This window comes from Lytechinus variegatus, chromosome 1, assembly GCF_018143015.1.
Source record: "Lytechinus variegatus isolate NC3 chromosome 1, Lvar_3.0, whole genome shotgun sequence".
Classification (NCBI taxonomy): domain Eukaryota; kingdom Metazoa; phylum Echinodermata; class Echinoidea; order Temnopleuroida; family Toxopneustidae; genus Lytechinus; species Lytechinus variegatus.
In genome coordinates, this window is record NC_054740.1 from 88,700,164 (window position 1) to 88,719,450 (window position 19,287).

At 34.6% G+C, this 19,287-nt stretch overlaps 1 protein-coding gene across 1 annotated transcript; it reads left to right on the forward strand.

Moving 5' to 3' along the window:
* Nucleotides 1-250: 250 nt before the first annotated feature.
* Nucleotides 251-19,034, forward strand: LOC121427341 (cholinesterase 1-like). The gene is made up of 9 exons (XM_041623688.1): nucleotides 251-743; nucleotides 2,667-2,826; nucleotides 3,605-3,685; nucleotides 10,699-10,817; nucleotides 11,086-11,250; nucleotides 12,095-12,388; nucleotides 15,201-15,544; nucleotides 16,036-16,226; nucleotides 16,934-19,034. Exons 1-9 carry the CDS (start codon nucleotides 366-368, stop codon nucleotides 17,026-17,028), a joined length of 1,827 nt encoding a protein of 608 aa, XP_041479622.1. The 5' UTR covers nucleotides 251-365; the 3' UTR covers nucleotides 17,029-19,034.
* The last annotated feature ends 253 nt before the right edge of the window (nucleotides 19,035-19,287 follow it).

The window sequence follows — 19,287 nt, forward strand, 5'->3', positions numbered from 1 at the left end:
TCGAACAACCAAAAAATCTATTTAAAAAATTGTAAAAATATTATTTTGCGCACATAAAAATCATCAAAATACTCCTTTTCAAGAGGGTATGCAGAAAAAACAAAAGAAGAATTCGATTTTTTTCTTACATTTTATTTTTTTTCTGTATGCATATAAGCATACAGAACCCCCTTTGTTCCTATCCTCAATGATTGCGAATTCAATATCTCCCGGTTGCTTTAAATAAGGTTTATACTTAACCCCTAATATGTTGACTTAGCGCAAATTATCAGGACACTTTAGGTCCGAGTATTTATCAAGGAAGAGAATTTAGTTCATATAAGCCACTGACCTTAGTTTGAGCAGTCAACATCATCGCATGAAGCATGAAACAACTTTTCTGTTGGGCGATCATGATCACCATAGTGTCATTGGCATATGCTGCAGCTGACACCGTCAATGATGACGAGCAACCCATTGTGCGCACGTCGACGGCTACATTTCATGGCACGGAAATCAATGTCCAGCCCTATCTCCTACCTGATTTTCGTGGGAGAGCAGTGGCGTACACGAGTATCCCTTATGCTGAACCTCCACTGGGCGACTTACGGTTTCGACGTCCATTTCCTAAGGTCATCGAAGGTGACTTCGACGCAACGAGAAAGTCTGTGGCATGTCTCCAGCCTATTCAGCCACATTTTAAGATTAACATGGATATGTCAGAAGATTGCCTTACTCTAGACGTGTTTGTTCCTCAGCCAAAGGTAATACCTATACCTTTGACCTCCTCAAAACAGAAAAAATAATAATTTAACCTAGAGAAAATGATAAATCAAAGTTTTATTCTTTCATATGATGGAAAGAATTGCAATGTTTTACCACAAAAAAGAAACCGGTTAATAATCATAATGTCTCAGAATATTGGAGACTTGTCATCGGTAAGTTAAAAGGTAAAATAAAAGTTAAAATAATGTATTAACATCTTCATTCAAATTACCCTTTAGGTTTCCAGATAGAGAAAAATGCAGATTTTTTAAATTGAGTACTTCCCACATAGGATCTGAGAACCCGCATATACACGTATTGTATTAGGTTATATCATTATTATCATATTTACAATAACTATCATAATCGATAATTGGTATCAAAGGTAAGAAAAACCAGACAAACTATTACTTTATAGTTAATCATCTAATTCTGCAATCGTGAATAATGTTTGTCCATTATACCTGTACGTTTCTACTTTATTTCAATTTATATGACTGATAATAGAGATAAATATGAAAGACAATAGTTGGGTGTTGAAGCTACATGTAGAAAGACGTTATTGTTGGTTAGACGGTACTTACTAATGGTTTTGGTTTCAATTTCTGATATCACGCACATCCGGCACTTGCATGAGTGAATCTGGCAAATTGCCACAATACACCGCAACGATGTACAAACATAAAATTACTTGATAGTCATTATCATCATGAACACTCGTTCACTCAGCTCAGACTTTAAACTCCTCACCAAAGGTCTATCATAATAACTCAATAATAATGTTTGGTATATGAAATTTACGATGTTAGTATATTCGTATAGTCCCTTATCTCTCTCTGTCTCTCTCTCTCAGGAACGTATAAATATGGAGTTTGTGCTATGCGACGTAAGGATGGTTCAAGATTAGAGAAAATGTATTATCAAGTGCCATTCATGACAAAGAAGAACCAAGACGTCTTTGTCGAAAATTGGTAAATCAAAACAGCATTTGGACAAATGACATATTTGCAATTTTTCGTCACCTCCGAAACTTAACACGAAACTGATATTCTGGCCTACCAATTTTACGAAAAAAGACCTCCAGGCTGTTTATTATTATTTCTTGGCAATTTGACTGCATTTTCAATACATTCACTTTGTTCTTGAACCCTTCCGTACGTCGCAGAGGAAACACCCCCACATAAGGCATGCGCACAAACGTGCATGGCATCCAGAAACAATCCCACACATACCCACACCCACTCACGCAGAACTTACAAACTAATGTAATGCCTCTTTCAAACATACACCCACTCACACAGTACTTGCCAGCTAACTCAATGTCTCTTTTAAACACAAGCTACATACCCACACACACTCACGCAGTACTTACAAAGTCACTTAATGTCTCTTTCAAATACACGCCACATTCCCACTCACGCAGTACTTACAAACTCACTTCATGTCTCTTTCAAACACACCTGCACTCACGCAGTACTTACAAACTCACTTGTCTCTTTCAAACACACGCCACACACCCACTCACGCAGTACTTACAAACTCACTTCATGTCTCTTTTACATACACTCACGCAGTACTTACAAACTCACTTGTCTCTTTCAAACACATCCGCACACACACTCACGCAGTACTTACAAACTCACTTCATGTCTCTTTCACACACACTCACGCAGTACTTACAAACTAACTTCATGTTTCTTCCAAACACACATCACAAAACACGCTCACACTCTCTTTCCCTATCTTTATTTAAAGCTTTGAATATTCCATTAGCCCCTTATCATGTTAATGATTGTGTGATGATATTCTGCCTGTACCATAGTACGTTTCATAATGTTATTTATTATATAACTAAAAATTCAAATATGAAAATTGAATGAAATGAAATTATATTTATTTTTCTGCTTTTCTCTCCATGTCAGCCATTGTCTGCTGCTGTTATGGTGTGGATACATGGAGGGGGCTATATGGTCGGAGCAGGTTCCGTCCCAGAAGCATTACCCGTTCCATTGACCGTCATGAATGACGTCATAGTGGTTACAATCAACTATCGTCTCAATATATTTGGCTTCATCACTCTTGGTAATGATCAGAAAAGGACATAGAAATAAGAAACGGTAGCAACAGTTGCTCCCGGCTGATTACATTTGCTTCACCGTTCTGGTAATAAAAATTGATATGAAATTATGACTCACTCCTATTTTGAATGATCGCTATTTATTTTTATACAGTTTCTTACCTACTTTGTAAAGGATAATATGTTGACTGTGGGTAAATTCTTTCTCAAAAGAATTAATGTCTGGAGTGGGAGTCGAGTCCAAGACAGTTTCCTATTAATGAGTATTTTTTGTAATTATCACCACCATTATCATCATCATCATCGTCGTCATCATCATTTTATCATAATCAACGTTATCATCATCACCATCATCAGAATAAAATAATTGTTTTCCATCTTTTGATAGGGGATGCTCTGGTTTAAATATGATATGGAAAAATAATTTTTCGCCACAACATGAAGGACATTTTGGTCCAGGGAAAACTTGACAAGCAAAACAAGAAAAAGAAAGAGTTTTCCACTTCAAAATCAAGTTGCTATTTCCAGGGGGATTATATCGTGATATCTGTTAGTAAAATTGATAACGAAATGATTCGTACTTGGTGCCAATATAATTATGACTAAGCACATTCGTATTTCTTGAAAGGTATTTCTAAAAGTGAGTGAGAAAATATTAATCGTTAACTTCACCATAAACATTATCGGGTCAATGTGGATTTTGTATCATGATATTGATATGTGATCTGCCGGACATGTTAAGATTTGAATCAAGAATCTTCTATATTCAATTACATGTATTAGGAGAAGAAGACGTGAGTGATGCTAATGTTGGATTGTTGGATCAGCATCAGGCCTTGATCTGGATTCAAGAAAATATTGCAGGTCAGGAAGCTAGTCTTTACCACTTTGGATATAAGCCTAATAGCGAGCATTGCAATAGGGTTCAATTGCAAATTTATTTTATGACCATTATGACTGTGATATTTCTTATTCGAAGAATGATGTGCTATATGTAGATACACGGTATACTATTGTAGTTTTTCATAATGCAGATTGTTATACTGTATGCGAGTAAGTTGAAGGTACAGGTTTTTTTTTAATCTGAGCCGTAAGGTCCCTGTGTTCGTAATAAGTGTGGTATGTTGTAAAAATGACAATGATTTTCCAGGGTTTGGGTTCATCATGACTATCATGCAAGAAGTTTGAAAGAAATACTAGTCTTGGTTTGATAAAGTCAAGAACAAAAAGTTTGATCTTTCGTGAGGAGACAAGAAGACAGAATCCTCTGTCGTCGTCAGGTCAACTTCATCTAGGCAGGAAGACAAGAACTGCAACTAGGCAGCAAGACAAGAACTTCATCTAGGTATGATGACAACTGCATCTAGGCAGGAAAACAAGAACTGTATCTAGGCAGCAGTACAAGAACTTTTTTTTTTTTTTATTTGTATGTTCTCATTTACATCGTCACTGTACATAGAACAAAAATAAAAAATCAACATCATGATATACATTAGAATTCAACATAAAAAAAAAACATTTTATAAATATAGCAAGAAAGAATTTTAAATACATGTTCAATAGTAAGCAAACATAATGCCTAAATTGACTATTCAATTTTTGTTTTGCATTTTTTCCAAAAAATACTTCTTTTTATATTTGCTCTCCATTTTATTTCTTCTATGAATATTTCAAATATTTCTTTAAAATTTGATTTTCTTTTTTGTTGAAAAATTGTATAAGAAGCTAAATTGATTAATACATTAAAGAAAGATATAACGTTTTGTCCATTACCACCATGTCTACCAATCACAATGTCTTTATAACTTATATCCACATTTTTAATATTCAGATTGATGGTAACACAAAAGTTACTGAATTTTAACCAAAAGAGTCTAGAATAATGGCAATCATAAAATAAGTGATAATAGTTGTCAATAGTTTTACATTTAAGACAAAGTGGAGATTCTGCCAATTTAAATCGAAACAAATATTCATTTGACATCAAAAGTTTATACAAAAATTTAAAGTTGAATTCAGCTAAACGAAATTCTTCAATGAAAGTAACTTTTTCTTTCCAGATATTGTTCCAAATCAGATTTTCTTTGAAATAAAGTGACCAATATTGCTCAACATTTGGGGTTATAAACTTTTTATCCACAAGATAATTGTATAATATTTTAGAAAGTTTAAAAGATAAATGTTTACTTTGTTTTATATGTATAACAGGATCATGATCCTTCAATTGAAAGTAGCTAACAATTGAATGATTTAAGCAATGTTTTTCTTTAACCAAAATGTTTTTCCATTTTTCTGGTATACAACTCCAAATTAATTTCGATTCACATAAATAATTTCCTTTTTTCTTTAATTTTGCATGAATACGCAATATATCTAATAGTCCATCGCTGTTAATAATATCTCCAATAACAAGAATGTCTGAGCATACCCAATGCTTCCAAAACAAACATTTGTTCTTATACAAAATGTTTTTATTACCCCATAACAATTGTTGCCTAATATCTTCACCTGTATTTTCAAAAGAGGGTTTATTATTACACATTTTCCAAGCAATTATACATTGACGATAAAATAATGGAAGTTGTTTCATTTCAGGCATTTGACATTCTTTTTCAAAAGACATTTTAAGAACAAGTGAATTCGGTCCAAAGTAATTGAGGTGTAGTTCAGGAAGGAACTTCCATCTAAAATTGTGATCCTTGTTTTCAAATAGATTGTTTAGCCAAACTGTTTTTAGGGCGTTACATTGTGAGACAAAATCAGGCATATTTATTCCTCCTTTTTCAGTTCTACCAATCATTGTTTTTCTTTTTATTTTATCTCGCCCTTTCCAAATAAACTTAAATATAATTTGTTCAACTTTTTTATTAATGTGATCAAGCATGGGAAATACAGTCATTAAATAGGTTATATTTGAAAGAATTAAAGATTTTAATACAGTAACTTTTCCGAAAAATGTTAAATACCGGCATTTCCACAATAATACTTGGTTTTCAATTTTTGTAACTTTTTCTTTCCAAGTTTTTTCATAAGCATCAAACATATTTTTACTAAAATACACCCCTAGAGTTTTTATAAACACACTTTTCCAATCAATCTTTTGAAAAAAATTGCAATTAAAATTTCCAAAGCTAAAACCTGAGCTTTTCGAAACATTTAACGATGGTCCAGCAACTTTGCAAAAGGTTTGGACTCTTTCCATTACTTTTTTTAAAGACAGTTCATCCGCTACAAATACTGTGGTGTCATCAGCAAATTGACTTATCTTGATCTCAACTGAATTATTTACATTATTCGTCAAAGTAATACCTTTAATGTTATCATTCTTATTCAAATCAATTGACAAAAATTCTACAACTACTAAAAATAACAGGGCAGACACTGGACAGCCTTGCCTCACTCCTCTAGTTAGAGGGAAATAAACTGACTGCCAATTTAAATTCATTATACAACTTTCTGCATCAGCATATAAGGCTTTTATATAACTTATGAATTTATTACCGAAATTAAATTTTTCAAGGGCTCTATAAAGAAAATTCCTATCAACTTTATCAAAGGCCTTTTCTAGGTCCAAAAATAAAATAGCCCCCGATTTTTCATGTTTTGTCATATAATTTATCACATCATCAATAAGTCTTATACTGTTTCCAATAAAACGGCCTTTTAAGTAGGCATTTTGATCGAACGAAATACATGATCTTAATACTGGTTTCAATCTCTCTGCCAAAACTGATGCCAATATTTTGTAATCAGTGTTTAAAAGACTGATAGGCCTCCAGTTGGATAGTAAATCTTTTCGTCCCTTTTTATGCAAAAGTGTAATAACAGCTCTATTTTGACTAACTGATAAATTCCCAACTGATAACGAATGGTTAAATAAATTTAACAAAATAGTTTTTAAATGATCCCAAAAACATTTGTAAAATTCAAACGTTAAACCATCTGGACCTGGACTTTTACCAAGTTTTGAATTGTGGATAGCTTTATTACATTCATGAATTGTCAGTGTGCTATCACACATTAATTTTTGTTTTTCGTTTAATGAATTTTCTATGTGAATATTTTCAAAATAATCATTAATATCTTTACTTTCTATATTTTCCGATTTTGAAAAAAGTTCTGAGAAATATTCCACCTCAGCAGTCAAGATATCGTTTTGACTTGTGAAAACTTTACCATTGTGTTCCACTTTAAACAAATTCTTCTGTTGATAATTTCTTTTTTCAAGACCTAGAAAAAATTTGTTATTACGTTCCCCCTCTTCATACCACTTGATTTTGGATCTTACTAAAGCTCCATGAACTTTATAATCATAAAGATTATTTAGTTCTCTTCGTATTTCTTTAATTTCTTGATTCTGTTTCGTAGATATAATTTTCTGCTTGGTAAGATAATCAAGTCTTTGTTGTAAATATACTTGTTTACATTTTATATTGTTAGATTTATCTATACAAAAATATATTGATTTTTGTTTGACATCTTTTTTGAATAAATCCCAAAGTAATCTTATATCAGCTACTTGATTATTAATATTTTCCCCAAGGTCTTTTATTAAAGCAATAATTATTTTTTTGTATTCAGAGTCTTGTAACAAAGAGTTTTTGAGTTTCAATAGACCTTTGCCCTTTCTAAATTTGTTGAATTCAATTTTTATAAGAACTGGATTATGATCTGATAAAAATCTCCCTATTATATTGCAGCTGATAGTATTATTCTTAAGTCTATCAGAAACTAAGAAAAAATCTATTCTAGTCTCAATAGGAGACTGTCGTATTAGTTGATGAGTAAATTCAATAGAGTTGGGATGTTTGAGTCTCCAGATATCAACGAAATCTCTTAACTCAGACTGTTCTCGTAGGTACTTTGCATCTGAAAAATCTTTCAAAATCCCTCCTCTTTTGTCAGATGTATAGTTTAAAACAGTATTGAAATCGCCACCAAAAATTACACAATCACTAGGAAGGATATTGTCATCTAAGAAGGCAAAACAAGACTTGAAAAAAATCCTTCTACTTGTCAAAATATTCGGAGCATAAATATTAAGTAGCCATAGCGACTCACCACCATATAATATGTTAACAGCATTTGATCGACCTTCATGGAAGGATATATGATTAAGAACTTCAACTGAGTGACAATTTATTAGAATACTAGTACCACAACTGTTAGAAGTTCCAACAGAGTGGTAGGACTGACCTTTCCAATCAAATTTATCATGAACCTGAATGATTTCTTTTGTAAAATGAGTTTCTTGAAGAAAAAGAATTTGAATTTTATTATCTTTTGCCCATTTATAAAGTTTTAGTCTCTTTTTCCTTTCTCTTAATCCTTGACAATTAATTGTCAAGATACTTAATTCCATCGTTTTAATGTTTCTTAAGCTGTGTTATATGCATCTTCATATTCTTCTTCGGAACTCAGTCGAATAGATTCTTCTTTCTCTGGCGTGTTTTTAGAATGCCTTCTTTTTCTCTTTTTCTTCTGTTTTACTCGATGTTGATTCTCGTTACTGCGGGCCCGCGCTTGTTTGATGACTTCGTCAAGCGTTATTTGCTTGACAGTGCCTGACCTTTCACCAACGAGACTACTGGTGCGTGTGTATGGTAATTCTTCTGTCGATCTTTGCGGAGTTGCTACCTGTACATCACAAATATCTTCGCTGGCATATTTGGAAGCGGGAGCCATCTGCGCATTGCGTGCATTCACGACCACATGATCACTGTCGTCTGGTTGGGAAGAACCTTCCGTAAAGGCAGCACACCGGGGGTCGCCTCTCTTATGCCCTGGAAGGGAGCAATCGTAACATGTAATCTGATTCTCTCGACACTCGCGAGCGTAATGACCCTCTTTCAAACATTTGTTACATCTGATGTTTTCTTTCATGTTGTTTCTGTCACTCGATTCCTTTTGCTCTTTATGGTAGATTTTTGCACGAAATCCTACGATTTCAACCATATTGGGTAACGGAGCCAACGGTAATTCCATGAAGATAAACCTCCTCCCCGTTTTGAAACGAGTAAGCTTTCCGTCAGAATCTCTCGCACACTCATATTTCACTTCAGTTACTGGTTTTAGTCTTCTTTTTATGAAAGTAGACTTTATGTCACTGTTGGCAACAGACAGTGGTACATCACTAATGAATACTTTAGTGGTAGGCTTCTCACTAGTGTGAAGGTATGGGTTAGTGTCCATAAGATCTATCTGCTGACTTCTGATGGATAAACCAGTGACAAGTACTGAACAAGAACTTCATCTAGGCGGGAAGACAAGAACTGCATCTAGGCAGGAAGACAAGAAATGCATCAAGGCAGGAAGACAAGAACTGCATCTAGGCAGGAAGACAAGAACTGCATCTAGACAGCAAAGCAAGAAGTACATCTAGGCAGCAAGACAAGAACTGTATCTCGGCGGGAAGACAGGGACTGCATCTAGGCAGAAAGACAAGATCCGCATCTTGGCAGGAAGACAAGAACTGCATCTAGACAGGAAGACAAGAACTGCATCTAGGCAGGAGGACAAGAACTGCATCTAGGCAGGAAGACAAGAACTGTATCTAGGCAGGAAGACAAGAACTGCATCTAGGCAGGAAGACAAGAACTGTATCTAGACAGGAAGACGAGAACTGCATGTAGGCAGGAAGACAAGAACTGCATCTAGGCGGGAAGACAAGAACTGCATCTAGGCAGGAAGACAAGAACTGCATCTAGACAGCAAGGCAAGAACTGCATCTAGGCAGCGAGACAAGAACTGCATCTAGGCGGGAAACAAGAACTGCATCTAGGCAGGAAGATAAGAACTGCATCAAGGCAGCAAGACAAGAACTGCATCTAGACAGGAAGACAAGAACTGCATCTAGGCAGGAGGACAAGAACTGCATCTAGGCAGGAAGACAAGAACTGTATCTAGGCAGGAAGACAAGAACTGCATCTAGGCAGGAAGACAAGAACTGTATCTAGACAGGAAGACGAGAACTGCATCTAGGCAGGAAGACAAGAACTGCATCTAGGCAGGAAGACAAGAACTGCATCTAGGCGGGAAGACAAGAACTGCATCTAGGCAGGAAGACAAGAACTGCATCTAGACAGCAAGGCAAGAACTGCATCTAGGCAGCGAGACAAGAACTGCATCTAGGCGGGAAACAAGAACTGCATCTAGGCAGGAAGATAAGAACTGCATCAAGGCAGCAAGACAAGAACTGCATCTAGACAGCAAGGCAAGAACTACATCTAGGCAGCAAGACAAGAACTGCATCTAGGCAGCAAGGCAAGAACTGCATCTAGGCAACAAGGCAAGATTTACATCTAGGCAGCAAGACAAGAACTGCATCTAGGCAGGAAGACAAGAACTGCATCTAGGCAGGAAGAAGAGAACTGCAACTAGGCAGCAAGACAAGAACTTCATCTAAGTATGATGACAACTGCATCTAGGCAGGAAGACAAGAACTGCATCTAGACAGCAAGGCAAGAACTGCATCTAGGCAGGAAGACAAGAAGTGGACCGAAATGAAATCTAGGATTTCTTGTCTCCCCACATTGGTTAATCCTTGTCTAGATATGTTGATGAACTTATAACACTACTTTCACACCACACCAACCATTCTGACTAAAAAAAAAACGATCCACGGATGACCATGTCATTGGTAATGACAGCTTTGAGCTGTCATGAGTCGGTTTCTCCGATTTAATTGTAGCACGAGCCTTCGTAAAGATTCTTTTCAATCCCAATACCATCGGAAACTGCATGGAAAACCATACCAATTCCTCAGATTCATTTAAGGTAATCAACTGAAATACCTATCATCTAAGATAGCCTTTTTATCAAACTTACATTGTCGATTTGATATTTCAATGTCGTATTAATATTTATTGAATCAATAGCATTTGGTGGAGATCCGACGAGAGTGACAATCTTCGGAGAAAGCGCTGGTGGGATGAGTGCAGGTTTTCACGTCCTATCACCAATGAGCAAAGGTCTCTTTTCAAGAGCTATCTTTCAGGTAAAAATATATATATAAATATAGACTCTTGCAAATAAAAGGCAGATTAAGGGTAAAAAGCCATATTCTTTGGCCCTCATGGATCACCAAAATCAAATATCAAGACATTTCCGCTTTCATTATATAAGTAAGAAATCAACAACAAAACAGACGCAATGACTTGATTGATTGTAAATTTTTGAGTCATGTAAAATTTCTTAAAACACTGTTATACAATTAGGAGATTGATTAATTCTTTTGTCAAAATTGCCTCCTTATTCTTTGATAGAGCGGCACCGTGACGTCACAATGGTCTTATGGAACGCTGACTGAAGGCGAAGAAACTGCGTTTGTATATGGCCGTGCCCTGAATTGCAGTCAGGATACTCACCGGGAACTTGTTAATTGTCTTCGTGAGATACCATCTGAAGATATTATGTCATATCAGTCTTCGGTATGCATGTCTAATGTCGCAGTCACGTACACGAATCTTTTTAACAGATTTGACAATGATCATGCACCAAGAACGTGGCTGAACAAACAAATGTTAAAAACAATGATAGTTCCACAGGTTCTGGGAGAAATAAAACTTAATTTACATGACAATGAGGAGAAAATGTAAATATTTCATATTTCATTTTATAAAATACACAAGAAATAGTTAATGATGTGCATTTAGCTATATACATGTATTTTGTGATATTAAGGGAAACTTTAAAATGCCATAGCTTTCTTACTTTACCTCCGATTTTGCTGAAGCATTATGATTTTTTTTTTATTATGTTTTTTTTCTATTTTTACTTAATTAACGTTTTTTGGGGTAGATTTGTACTTTAAATTGTTTCCAATGACATACCACATGGCCCTGGTATGCTAAAAAGTAGAAATTTAATTCAAATTACTTTCATCTACTGGTGAAAACTTTTTTGTTATTGCCAAAACTTTCTTCTAAACCAACACCCTTAAAAAATCTTTCCCGGCCCTGACATACCATCGATCGGTATGGAGTCGTTCTCAGTGGTGTGACTCTGACGCCCTCATTAAGGATGAAAATGTCGCCCTATCCTGTAAGCTATACTCCTTCATAAAGAAATAACTTTATCTAGTCCTTCTTTGTCTTCATTCACTTCACGCCATCACGCGAAATCAACAGTTACATTGCAAAATAAAGATAAAGATACTCATTCTGATTTATTTGTTTAATTCAAGGTTGTTGAAGAAAATACTAACTTTTCAACATTGATTCTAACGACATTATATCAAATGTTTCGCTTTATCAACACACAATGACATATCAGGATCCGCCAGAAGCATATACCCACGCAATTCGTCCTTTTATTGATGGAACGTTCATACCACGTGACCCAAGAGAGATGTACGCTGCAGGAGAGGTAAACCAAGTCACCGTCATGACTGGATGTCTATCAGAAGAAGGAAACATGTTTATCATATCGCCTGATATGGAACTAGAAGGATCTGAACGACCTGCCCTCAATAAGACTGCATATGAGATTCTCCTCACTATCTTTATCAGGAACGTAGATGATCTGGTCAAAGACACAGCTTCTCTGGTCTATATGAATCCTCAAGAGGTGACTTTATACTTAAAGGAGAATGAAACCTTTGGACCAAGATAGCTTGTGTGAAAACAGAAAAATCAAAGAAACAGATCAACGAAAGTTTGAGAAAAATCGGACAAGTAATGAGAAAGTTATGAGCTTTTGAATATTGCAATCACTAATGCTATGGAGATCCTCACATTGGCAATGCGACAAAGATGTGTGATGTCACTCTTGAACAACTCATTTTCATTTATTGGTTTCTGCAACACTTTTTCATGAACATATTAACAAAGAAAATACAATAATAATATACATATAACTGACAAGCAAAACATACAAAAAAATAATAATGATGCATTTTCTATTAAAACATCGAATATTAGAAGGTTGCAGGGGTTGCCACTATAAGCTGAGCTTGACTGCGTGGCAACCCCAGAAAACGATGATAATTATTCTTACTACATTATCTTAACGTAAGGGTGCAGGTGCATAATGACGGGGGGGGGGGGGGGGGGGGCGCTTGGTCCTCATAATGTATGCTTTATTTGTATTCTTATAGTTGTTGTTTTCCTGTTTTTTAGAACATGTGTTTCATAAGATATAGAGAAATAGCCTATTAACTTTGTGAATATTTATTCAATAATAGTGATTTAATACCTTTTTTAAAAGGAGAAATGAATCTTAACTGTTTCAGCGAACTAGGTAATGTATTCCATATGTCAGGCCCATGATGTCTAAGTGTTTTATGTGCTAATAGTGTTCTAGGATTTTCTAAGTGAATATTCTGACAAGTCCGTGTTGGATATGAATGTAAGTTGCTATTATATGAAAAGAAATCGGTAAATAAGAAGGAAGCAGTTTGTAATGATATTTATACATGAAAATAGCTATTTGTATGGTATTTATATCATATATCTTATACGTTTTTAGACGATAAAAAAGAGGATTAGTGTGTGAAAGATATGTTGATTTTGTGCAGATTCTAACAGCTTTCTTTTGTAATAAAAGTAAATGTTCAAGGTTGGTTTTACTACAGTTTCCCCAAATAAGGTTACAATAATTAATATATGGTAGTATCAATGCATTGTATATCATTAAAAGGGAGTGCTCTGGCAAAAAATACTTCAATTTGTGTAATATTCCAATTCCTTTAGCCATTGATGAGGATATTTTGCTTACGTGTTGGTTCCATGATAAATGTTTGTCTATTGTTTTGCCCAGAAATTTCACAGATTCTTTTTTATCTATTGGCTCATTGTCAAATAGAATGTCTTTGGGAAAATCGTCATTCCTATGAGTGGCTTGAAAATGAACAAAATGACTTTTACTTATGTTTAAGGATAACTTGTTACATTTAAACCACGACGAAACATTTTTTAGTTCTAAATTCATTGTATTGATCAATTCATCTAAATTTCTGTGAGACAATAAAATGTTGGAGTCGTCAGCATATAAAATAAACGAAAGAATTTGGGAAGAATTTACTATATCATTAATATATATCAAAAACAGAAGTGGCCCCAAAATCGAACCTTGTGGCACTCCACAATTAAGAAAGGACAACGGAGATTTGATATCATTAATTGAGACGAATTGTTGTCGATTTGAAAGATAACTTTTAATCCATGACCAGGCAACTCCACGTATTCCGTAATTATATAATTTATGTAATAAAATCTTATGATCAATGGTGTCGAAGGCTTTACTTAGATCCATAAATAAAGCAATTATATGACTTCTTTTTGAAAGGGAGTCAACAACATTATCAAGTAATTTAGTAATTGCAAAATCGGTTGAGAATTTTTTTCTAAATCCGAATTGGGTTGGAATAAGAATTTTATTGAATGACAAAAAAGAATCCAATCGTTTGTACACAATTTTTTCCAATATTTTTGATAAACATGGTAAAAGTGATATAGGACGATAATTAGTAACTTTAGTCGGGTCATCTTTTTTGTAAACTGGGACTACTTTTGCTATTTTTAATAAATTGGGACAACAGCCAGTAGAGAGAGATAAATTACTTTAGTATATATTTCACTTAAATTGCCTCTTTTATTATATCTATCAGTAGAACATGTATTATTTCTATAGGAGGGCATGCAATACAGAATTTTAAAGAATACATCATGGATAAAGAATTTGTATCACCATACAAAAAAGCAAAAAGACACATTTTCAGGGTATGTTATAGTCCATCAAAGGGAAAGTTGTTCATGTGTGACATCACACATCCTTGTCGCGTTGCCAATGGGAGGATCTCCATAGCATTAGAGATTGCAATATTCAAATGCTCATAACTTTCTCATTATTTGTCCGATTTTTCTCAAACTTTCTTTGTTCTTATTCTTTGATTTTTCTGTTTCGACACAAGCCTTCTTGTTCTAAAGTTTTCATTCCCCTTTAATAATAGTCGTATACATCTCCGAAAAATACATGTATATCATTTGATATTTATCACCAAGAACGAAAGACAAACGGCAATGTCATTCATAAAATTGTCCTACGTTTCTTTTCCTTTCACCTCTCTTTGCCTAGATATAATATCTCTACAAAATGTTTCATGCACTCCTCGGGGCTATCTTAATTTAGTAACCTCGGGATAGAAAAGAGGTAGACGTTTTATTTTTATGTTTGCAACATTAAGTGTGAGCATGGGTCCATGGTGTGAGGCATGTTTAGATGTGTGATTTTTTTTTTTTAAATCGACCTTTGGTTATACTGCACACTTCATTGACCGACTTAGAAACTCATGGTAATTTGACCGTATTTTCTTTTATTAATACCTATAGTATGTTCTTTCTTTTTTTCTGAAAATAAACTTCCCTCTGCATTAATCTAGATTGTGGAATCTATACCGGAATACACGGACATTTTTGTCGACTTCATGGGCGATTTCTTCTTTCTTTGTCCGAGTTTTGAGACAGCTGATCACCTCTCTGCAGCTGGTCTTACAACTTATAAATACATAATGTCACACCGTCCTTCTATCTCAATATGGGGGAAGAGTATTGACTGGCTAGGAGCAACTCATGGTGAAGACATCCCGTATACATTAGGGACCCCTTTCATGGTAGACGCCCTCACTCTCAACCAGAGTTTTGTTCTTTCTGGTTTCTTTAACGAAGAGGAAGTGGAATTTGCCTTGCAGGTTATGAGGTACTGGTCCAACTTCGCAAAGACAGGGTAAGAACACTTGTTCATCTTGAGTTGCATTCTAGCACTTTTTATAATGAATTAGTCATTTTAAAGCTATTTTACGAAAGAGGTGTTTGAGGTGATTACTGAGTTCATAATCGGATTGCTTCTTGTGAGCGTTGATATGATTGCGCTGTTTGTAAGAGTATACAAGATATATTGTAGTAATTAAAAAATTAATGCGGATAGATTTAATGCTAATAGGAAACTAATGAAAAGGAAGAGAATCATGAAAGAAATTATATCTGATGGCCCTATGGATCATAATAATGAGCGAGCAATGAGCCCCCTGGAATCAACATCCATGCTCATACATGTCTTAGAAAAAGTACGCCGGCCCAGGCATTTTAATAGTCTCCTATGCATTTTCCCTCTTCAATCCAAAACATTGTTTGATAAACTAAAACTATCATCCATTTCATATGCTTACCTATTATCTGGCTATTACCATGATTACTAACACTCTGTCATGCATACAGAAATCCGAACCTTCCCTCAGATGAAGAAGATGGTGAACCAGAAACTAAATACCCCTTATGGGAAACATATTCTAAGGACACTAAAACATACAAAGATCTTAATCTGAGCCTTGAGAATCGTAAAGGATATCCCAATCATCAACGATGTATGTTCCAGAATGATCTTCTGCCGAAGCTACAAGCAAATGCGGGTATGTATGTATCAATTTTGTTGATAACAGTTATGTTCCCATTCGAGTCCGCCGTTATGATGACTGGGTGACTAGAAATTCAAAGGTTCATAGACTTTGTAAGACACAGTGCACAACACACACAGAGATTAACTAATTCCCTTCTTTTTCAATATACCATAGCTTTTAACAAAAAATGATGAATTAGCAGGGGCCTTGTAATCTAATTGATCCGTTGATTCACAATCATAATAGTCAAAATGTCTTGAAGACCAACTGCCATTTTTCACAATTCATACCGATATATTCTAATTTATTTTGCCAGAATGACAGTTGTTCTGACAAGCCTGATGAAATATTTCATCAATCAGATTCTCTTTAAAAAGGGTTTGCTCATGAAACACATAGCTACTTTAGGCACCAATGTAGTCTGATGGTGAAAATAACAGATTCTGTTTGTACTTTTGTCTTTTCCCCAAAAATAGGTTCCGCCGCTCCTGTTCTACCTTGTTGTAATGGCTTTTTCCTTTCGTTTATTATCAACAGTTACTTAGGTGGAAAAGACTATTTGAAAAATATTCCATTTATCAAAGCATCAGCTGTTCAGTTTCTCTGATCTGATATTTACTTTGACTGCGATCTTTACTTTAATGATTTACTGTTTCCACAGATGATTGGTAATTGAAATATACAGTCATTTTGTTTTAATTGTACTTTTTACTAACTAGCTGAAATGGCCCGACTGAAATCCATCTTAGCAGAGAAGGTGGCCACTGACACTGAGAAGACATGTGAAAATGACGATTCATGCCCCCACGAGTAGAGGGGAGTAGAAGAGCAGAGAAAAGAAGAATCTCCTTTCTTCTATGTTTTTTTCATGCAGACCGCTGCAGAATACGTTTAAGAGCATAATAATGCACAAATTAAGGGTACTCCAGGTTGAAAAAACATGATTTTGCCAGATAAAGCAAACTTAAAAAAACAAAACACTGAAAATTTGATCGAAATCGGAATAGGAATAACGAGGTTATGACTTGTGCAAAATATTTGCATTATTTCGGTGAAAGAGTGTGCATGTCCTCATAAATATTCAATAACCAAATTGATGATGTCATATTCCCATTTGTTCATTTTATTATATGAAATCGTATTAACCAGTGACGTATAGATGGGGGAACACTTGCCACCAAATTTTGCATGACCAAGAAAAAAAAATAAGATAAGAAAAGAGAAAAGGGTGAAATATTATGTTGTTTTCTGAATATCATGTCGAAATCTATTTTTTTTAATTGATTTTTGGAATGAAAATGTCGAAATATCTTGCCCGATACGATTTACACTGTAAAAAATATTGAATAAAATTCTAACAAGCAAGAGAGTGATTATGTGTCGAACCAATTTGGGACAGTCTTTTACCTAATGCGGGAAGCATATATTATCTAGTAATGTAAGGTTAAAAATAAGCAGCAATTACTTTAGAATCGGCAATATTTTAATCACACTGTGTAAAAAAAATGCCCAAACGAAATGCCCAATTTGGTGGGACACATTTACCCTCATCATGCTCATGGAGCATTTTTACCCAATATTTTTTAGAGTGATATCTGCTTATCACGCCACTGGTATTAATACAATTATTTCTCCTCCAAGAATTCCTAAATCGATTGACAACTGATCTATTACTAACATTTGAAATTCTATATATCTTCGGTATTTGTTATCAGATTTTGATGAATATTTTCAGCCTTTTGCTCGGTGAATTATAAATTATTTAGTAAGACATGATTACTTTTTAGCCTGGAGCAACCCTTTAGTTGCCCTAATGTACTCCTTAAATTTAGTCAAGGTTGAACGTCAGAGTTCATTGAGGAATAATATTTGCCATACGATTGTTGAATCTAATCAGTAACTTGTTGGTCCGACACAGGACAAGTATAGAGCCGAACATATTTAGCACAAGTCACAGGTAGGTCACAATTTTGTTATGACTAAGCGTAGACTGAGCAAACATGAGATGAGAATCTTTATGTACCAAAAGTTAAGGGAAAGGAGCACTTATTTCATTTGGGTAAAACTTCTTGGAATCAACTACCAATGAAACTCACAAACAAAACATAAAGGTTAAGTTAAAAGCTGCAGTTGCTAGAAAACTGAAGAAACTGGATTTTGTGATCAAGATTCAAGATTCGTTTTTAGTAAATATATGCAATACAAAGAATTTCATTTTCCAATGGCCTGTATAATAAGTATATTGACACAGATGAAAAATACAAAATAAATAATGAAAACTGTAAATAAACAGATAAACAAAACAACTTATTAATAACTTTCTGCAATTACTTTAATACCCCTAAAATTTCATAATGCATGTGTATGATGGTAAAAGGACGGTATATTCCTCTAACCCCCCCCCCCCATCCTAGTATATGAGGAATATTTCAAAAACAATTAATGTAGAAGAAACAGTATGATAATATAATACTTGTACAAGACAATCATTTATACGTCTTTAATATGTAACTACTTTTAGCTGTATAGTCTTTGTTATGCCGTGTATTCATTGTTTAGAGTGTTGTAGTAACAGACTATCGTTAGTATATATATATTAATTAACTAACAAGTTAAGAAACATATTTTAAACGCTTAATCCACAAGGGGTCAGCCAATCCTGACTAGTATTCATGCTATTTACTGGTACCCATCATCATTCCTTTTCTACATATTCGCTACTAATAGGCTATAAACTTGTAAGATTAATGTAATTATATTATCATAAATAACAAAATGTATTGTTGTTGTTATTATTCCTATTCTTATTTTTATTATCATTATTATTTTCATAACTATAAATTATCATCATCATTAATATATTACCATTAACCGGTGTTTTGGCTCAGTTGGTAGATAGTCCGTCTTATACAATCGGGAGGACGGGGGACTGTTTCATCAACATTTTTGTCCGACAAGTTGTCAGATCTGACATCTTTCCTTGATTCTGATTGGCTGAGAGGTACTGTTATTATAGTAACTGTCAGATAAAACGTCCGACAAGTCCTTTCATGAAACGCTCTCCAGGAGTTCA

What these genes read in the sequence shown, in the direction of transcription:
- LOC121427341 (XM_041623688.1), top strand. Translation starts at nt 366, where the DNA reads ATGAAACAACTTTTCTGTTGGGCGATCATGATCACCATAGTGTCATTG. An exon ending in TGTTTGTTCCTCAGCCAAAG is followed by an intron (nt 744 to 2,666) that starts GTAATACCTATA and finishes TCTCCATGTCAG; the next exon opens with CCATTGTCTGCTGCTGTTAT. An exon ending in TCTATATGAATCCTCAAGAG is followed by an intron (nt 12,389 to 15,200) that starts GTGACTTTATAC and finishes GCATTAATCTAG; the next exon opens with ATTGTGGAATCTATACCGGA.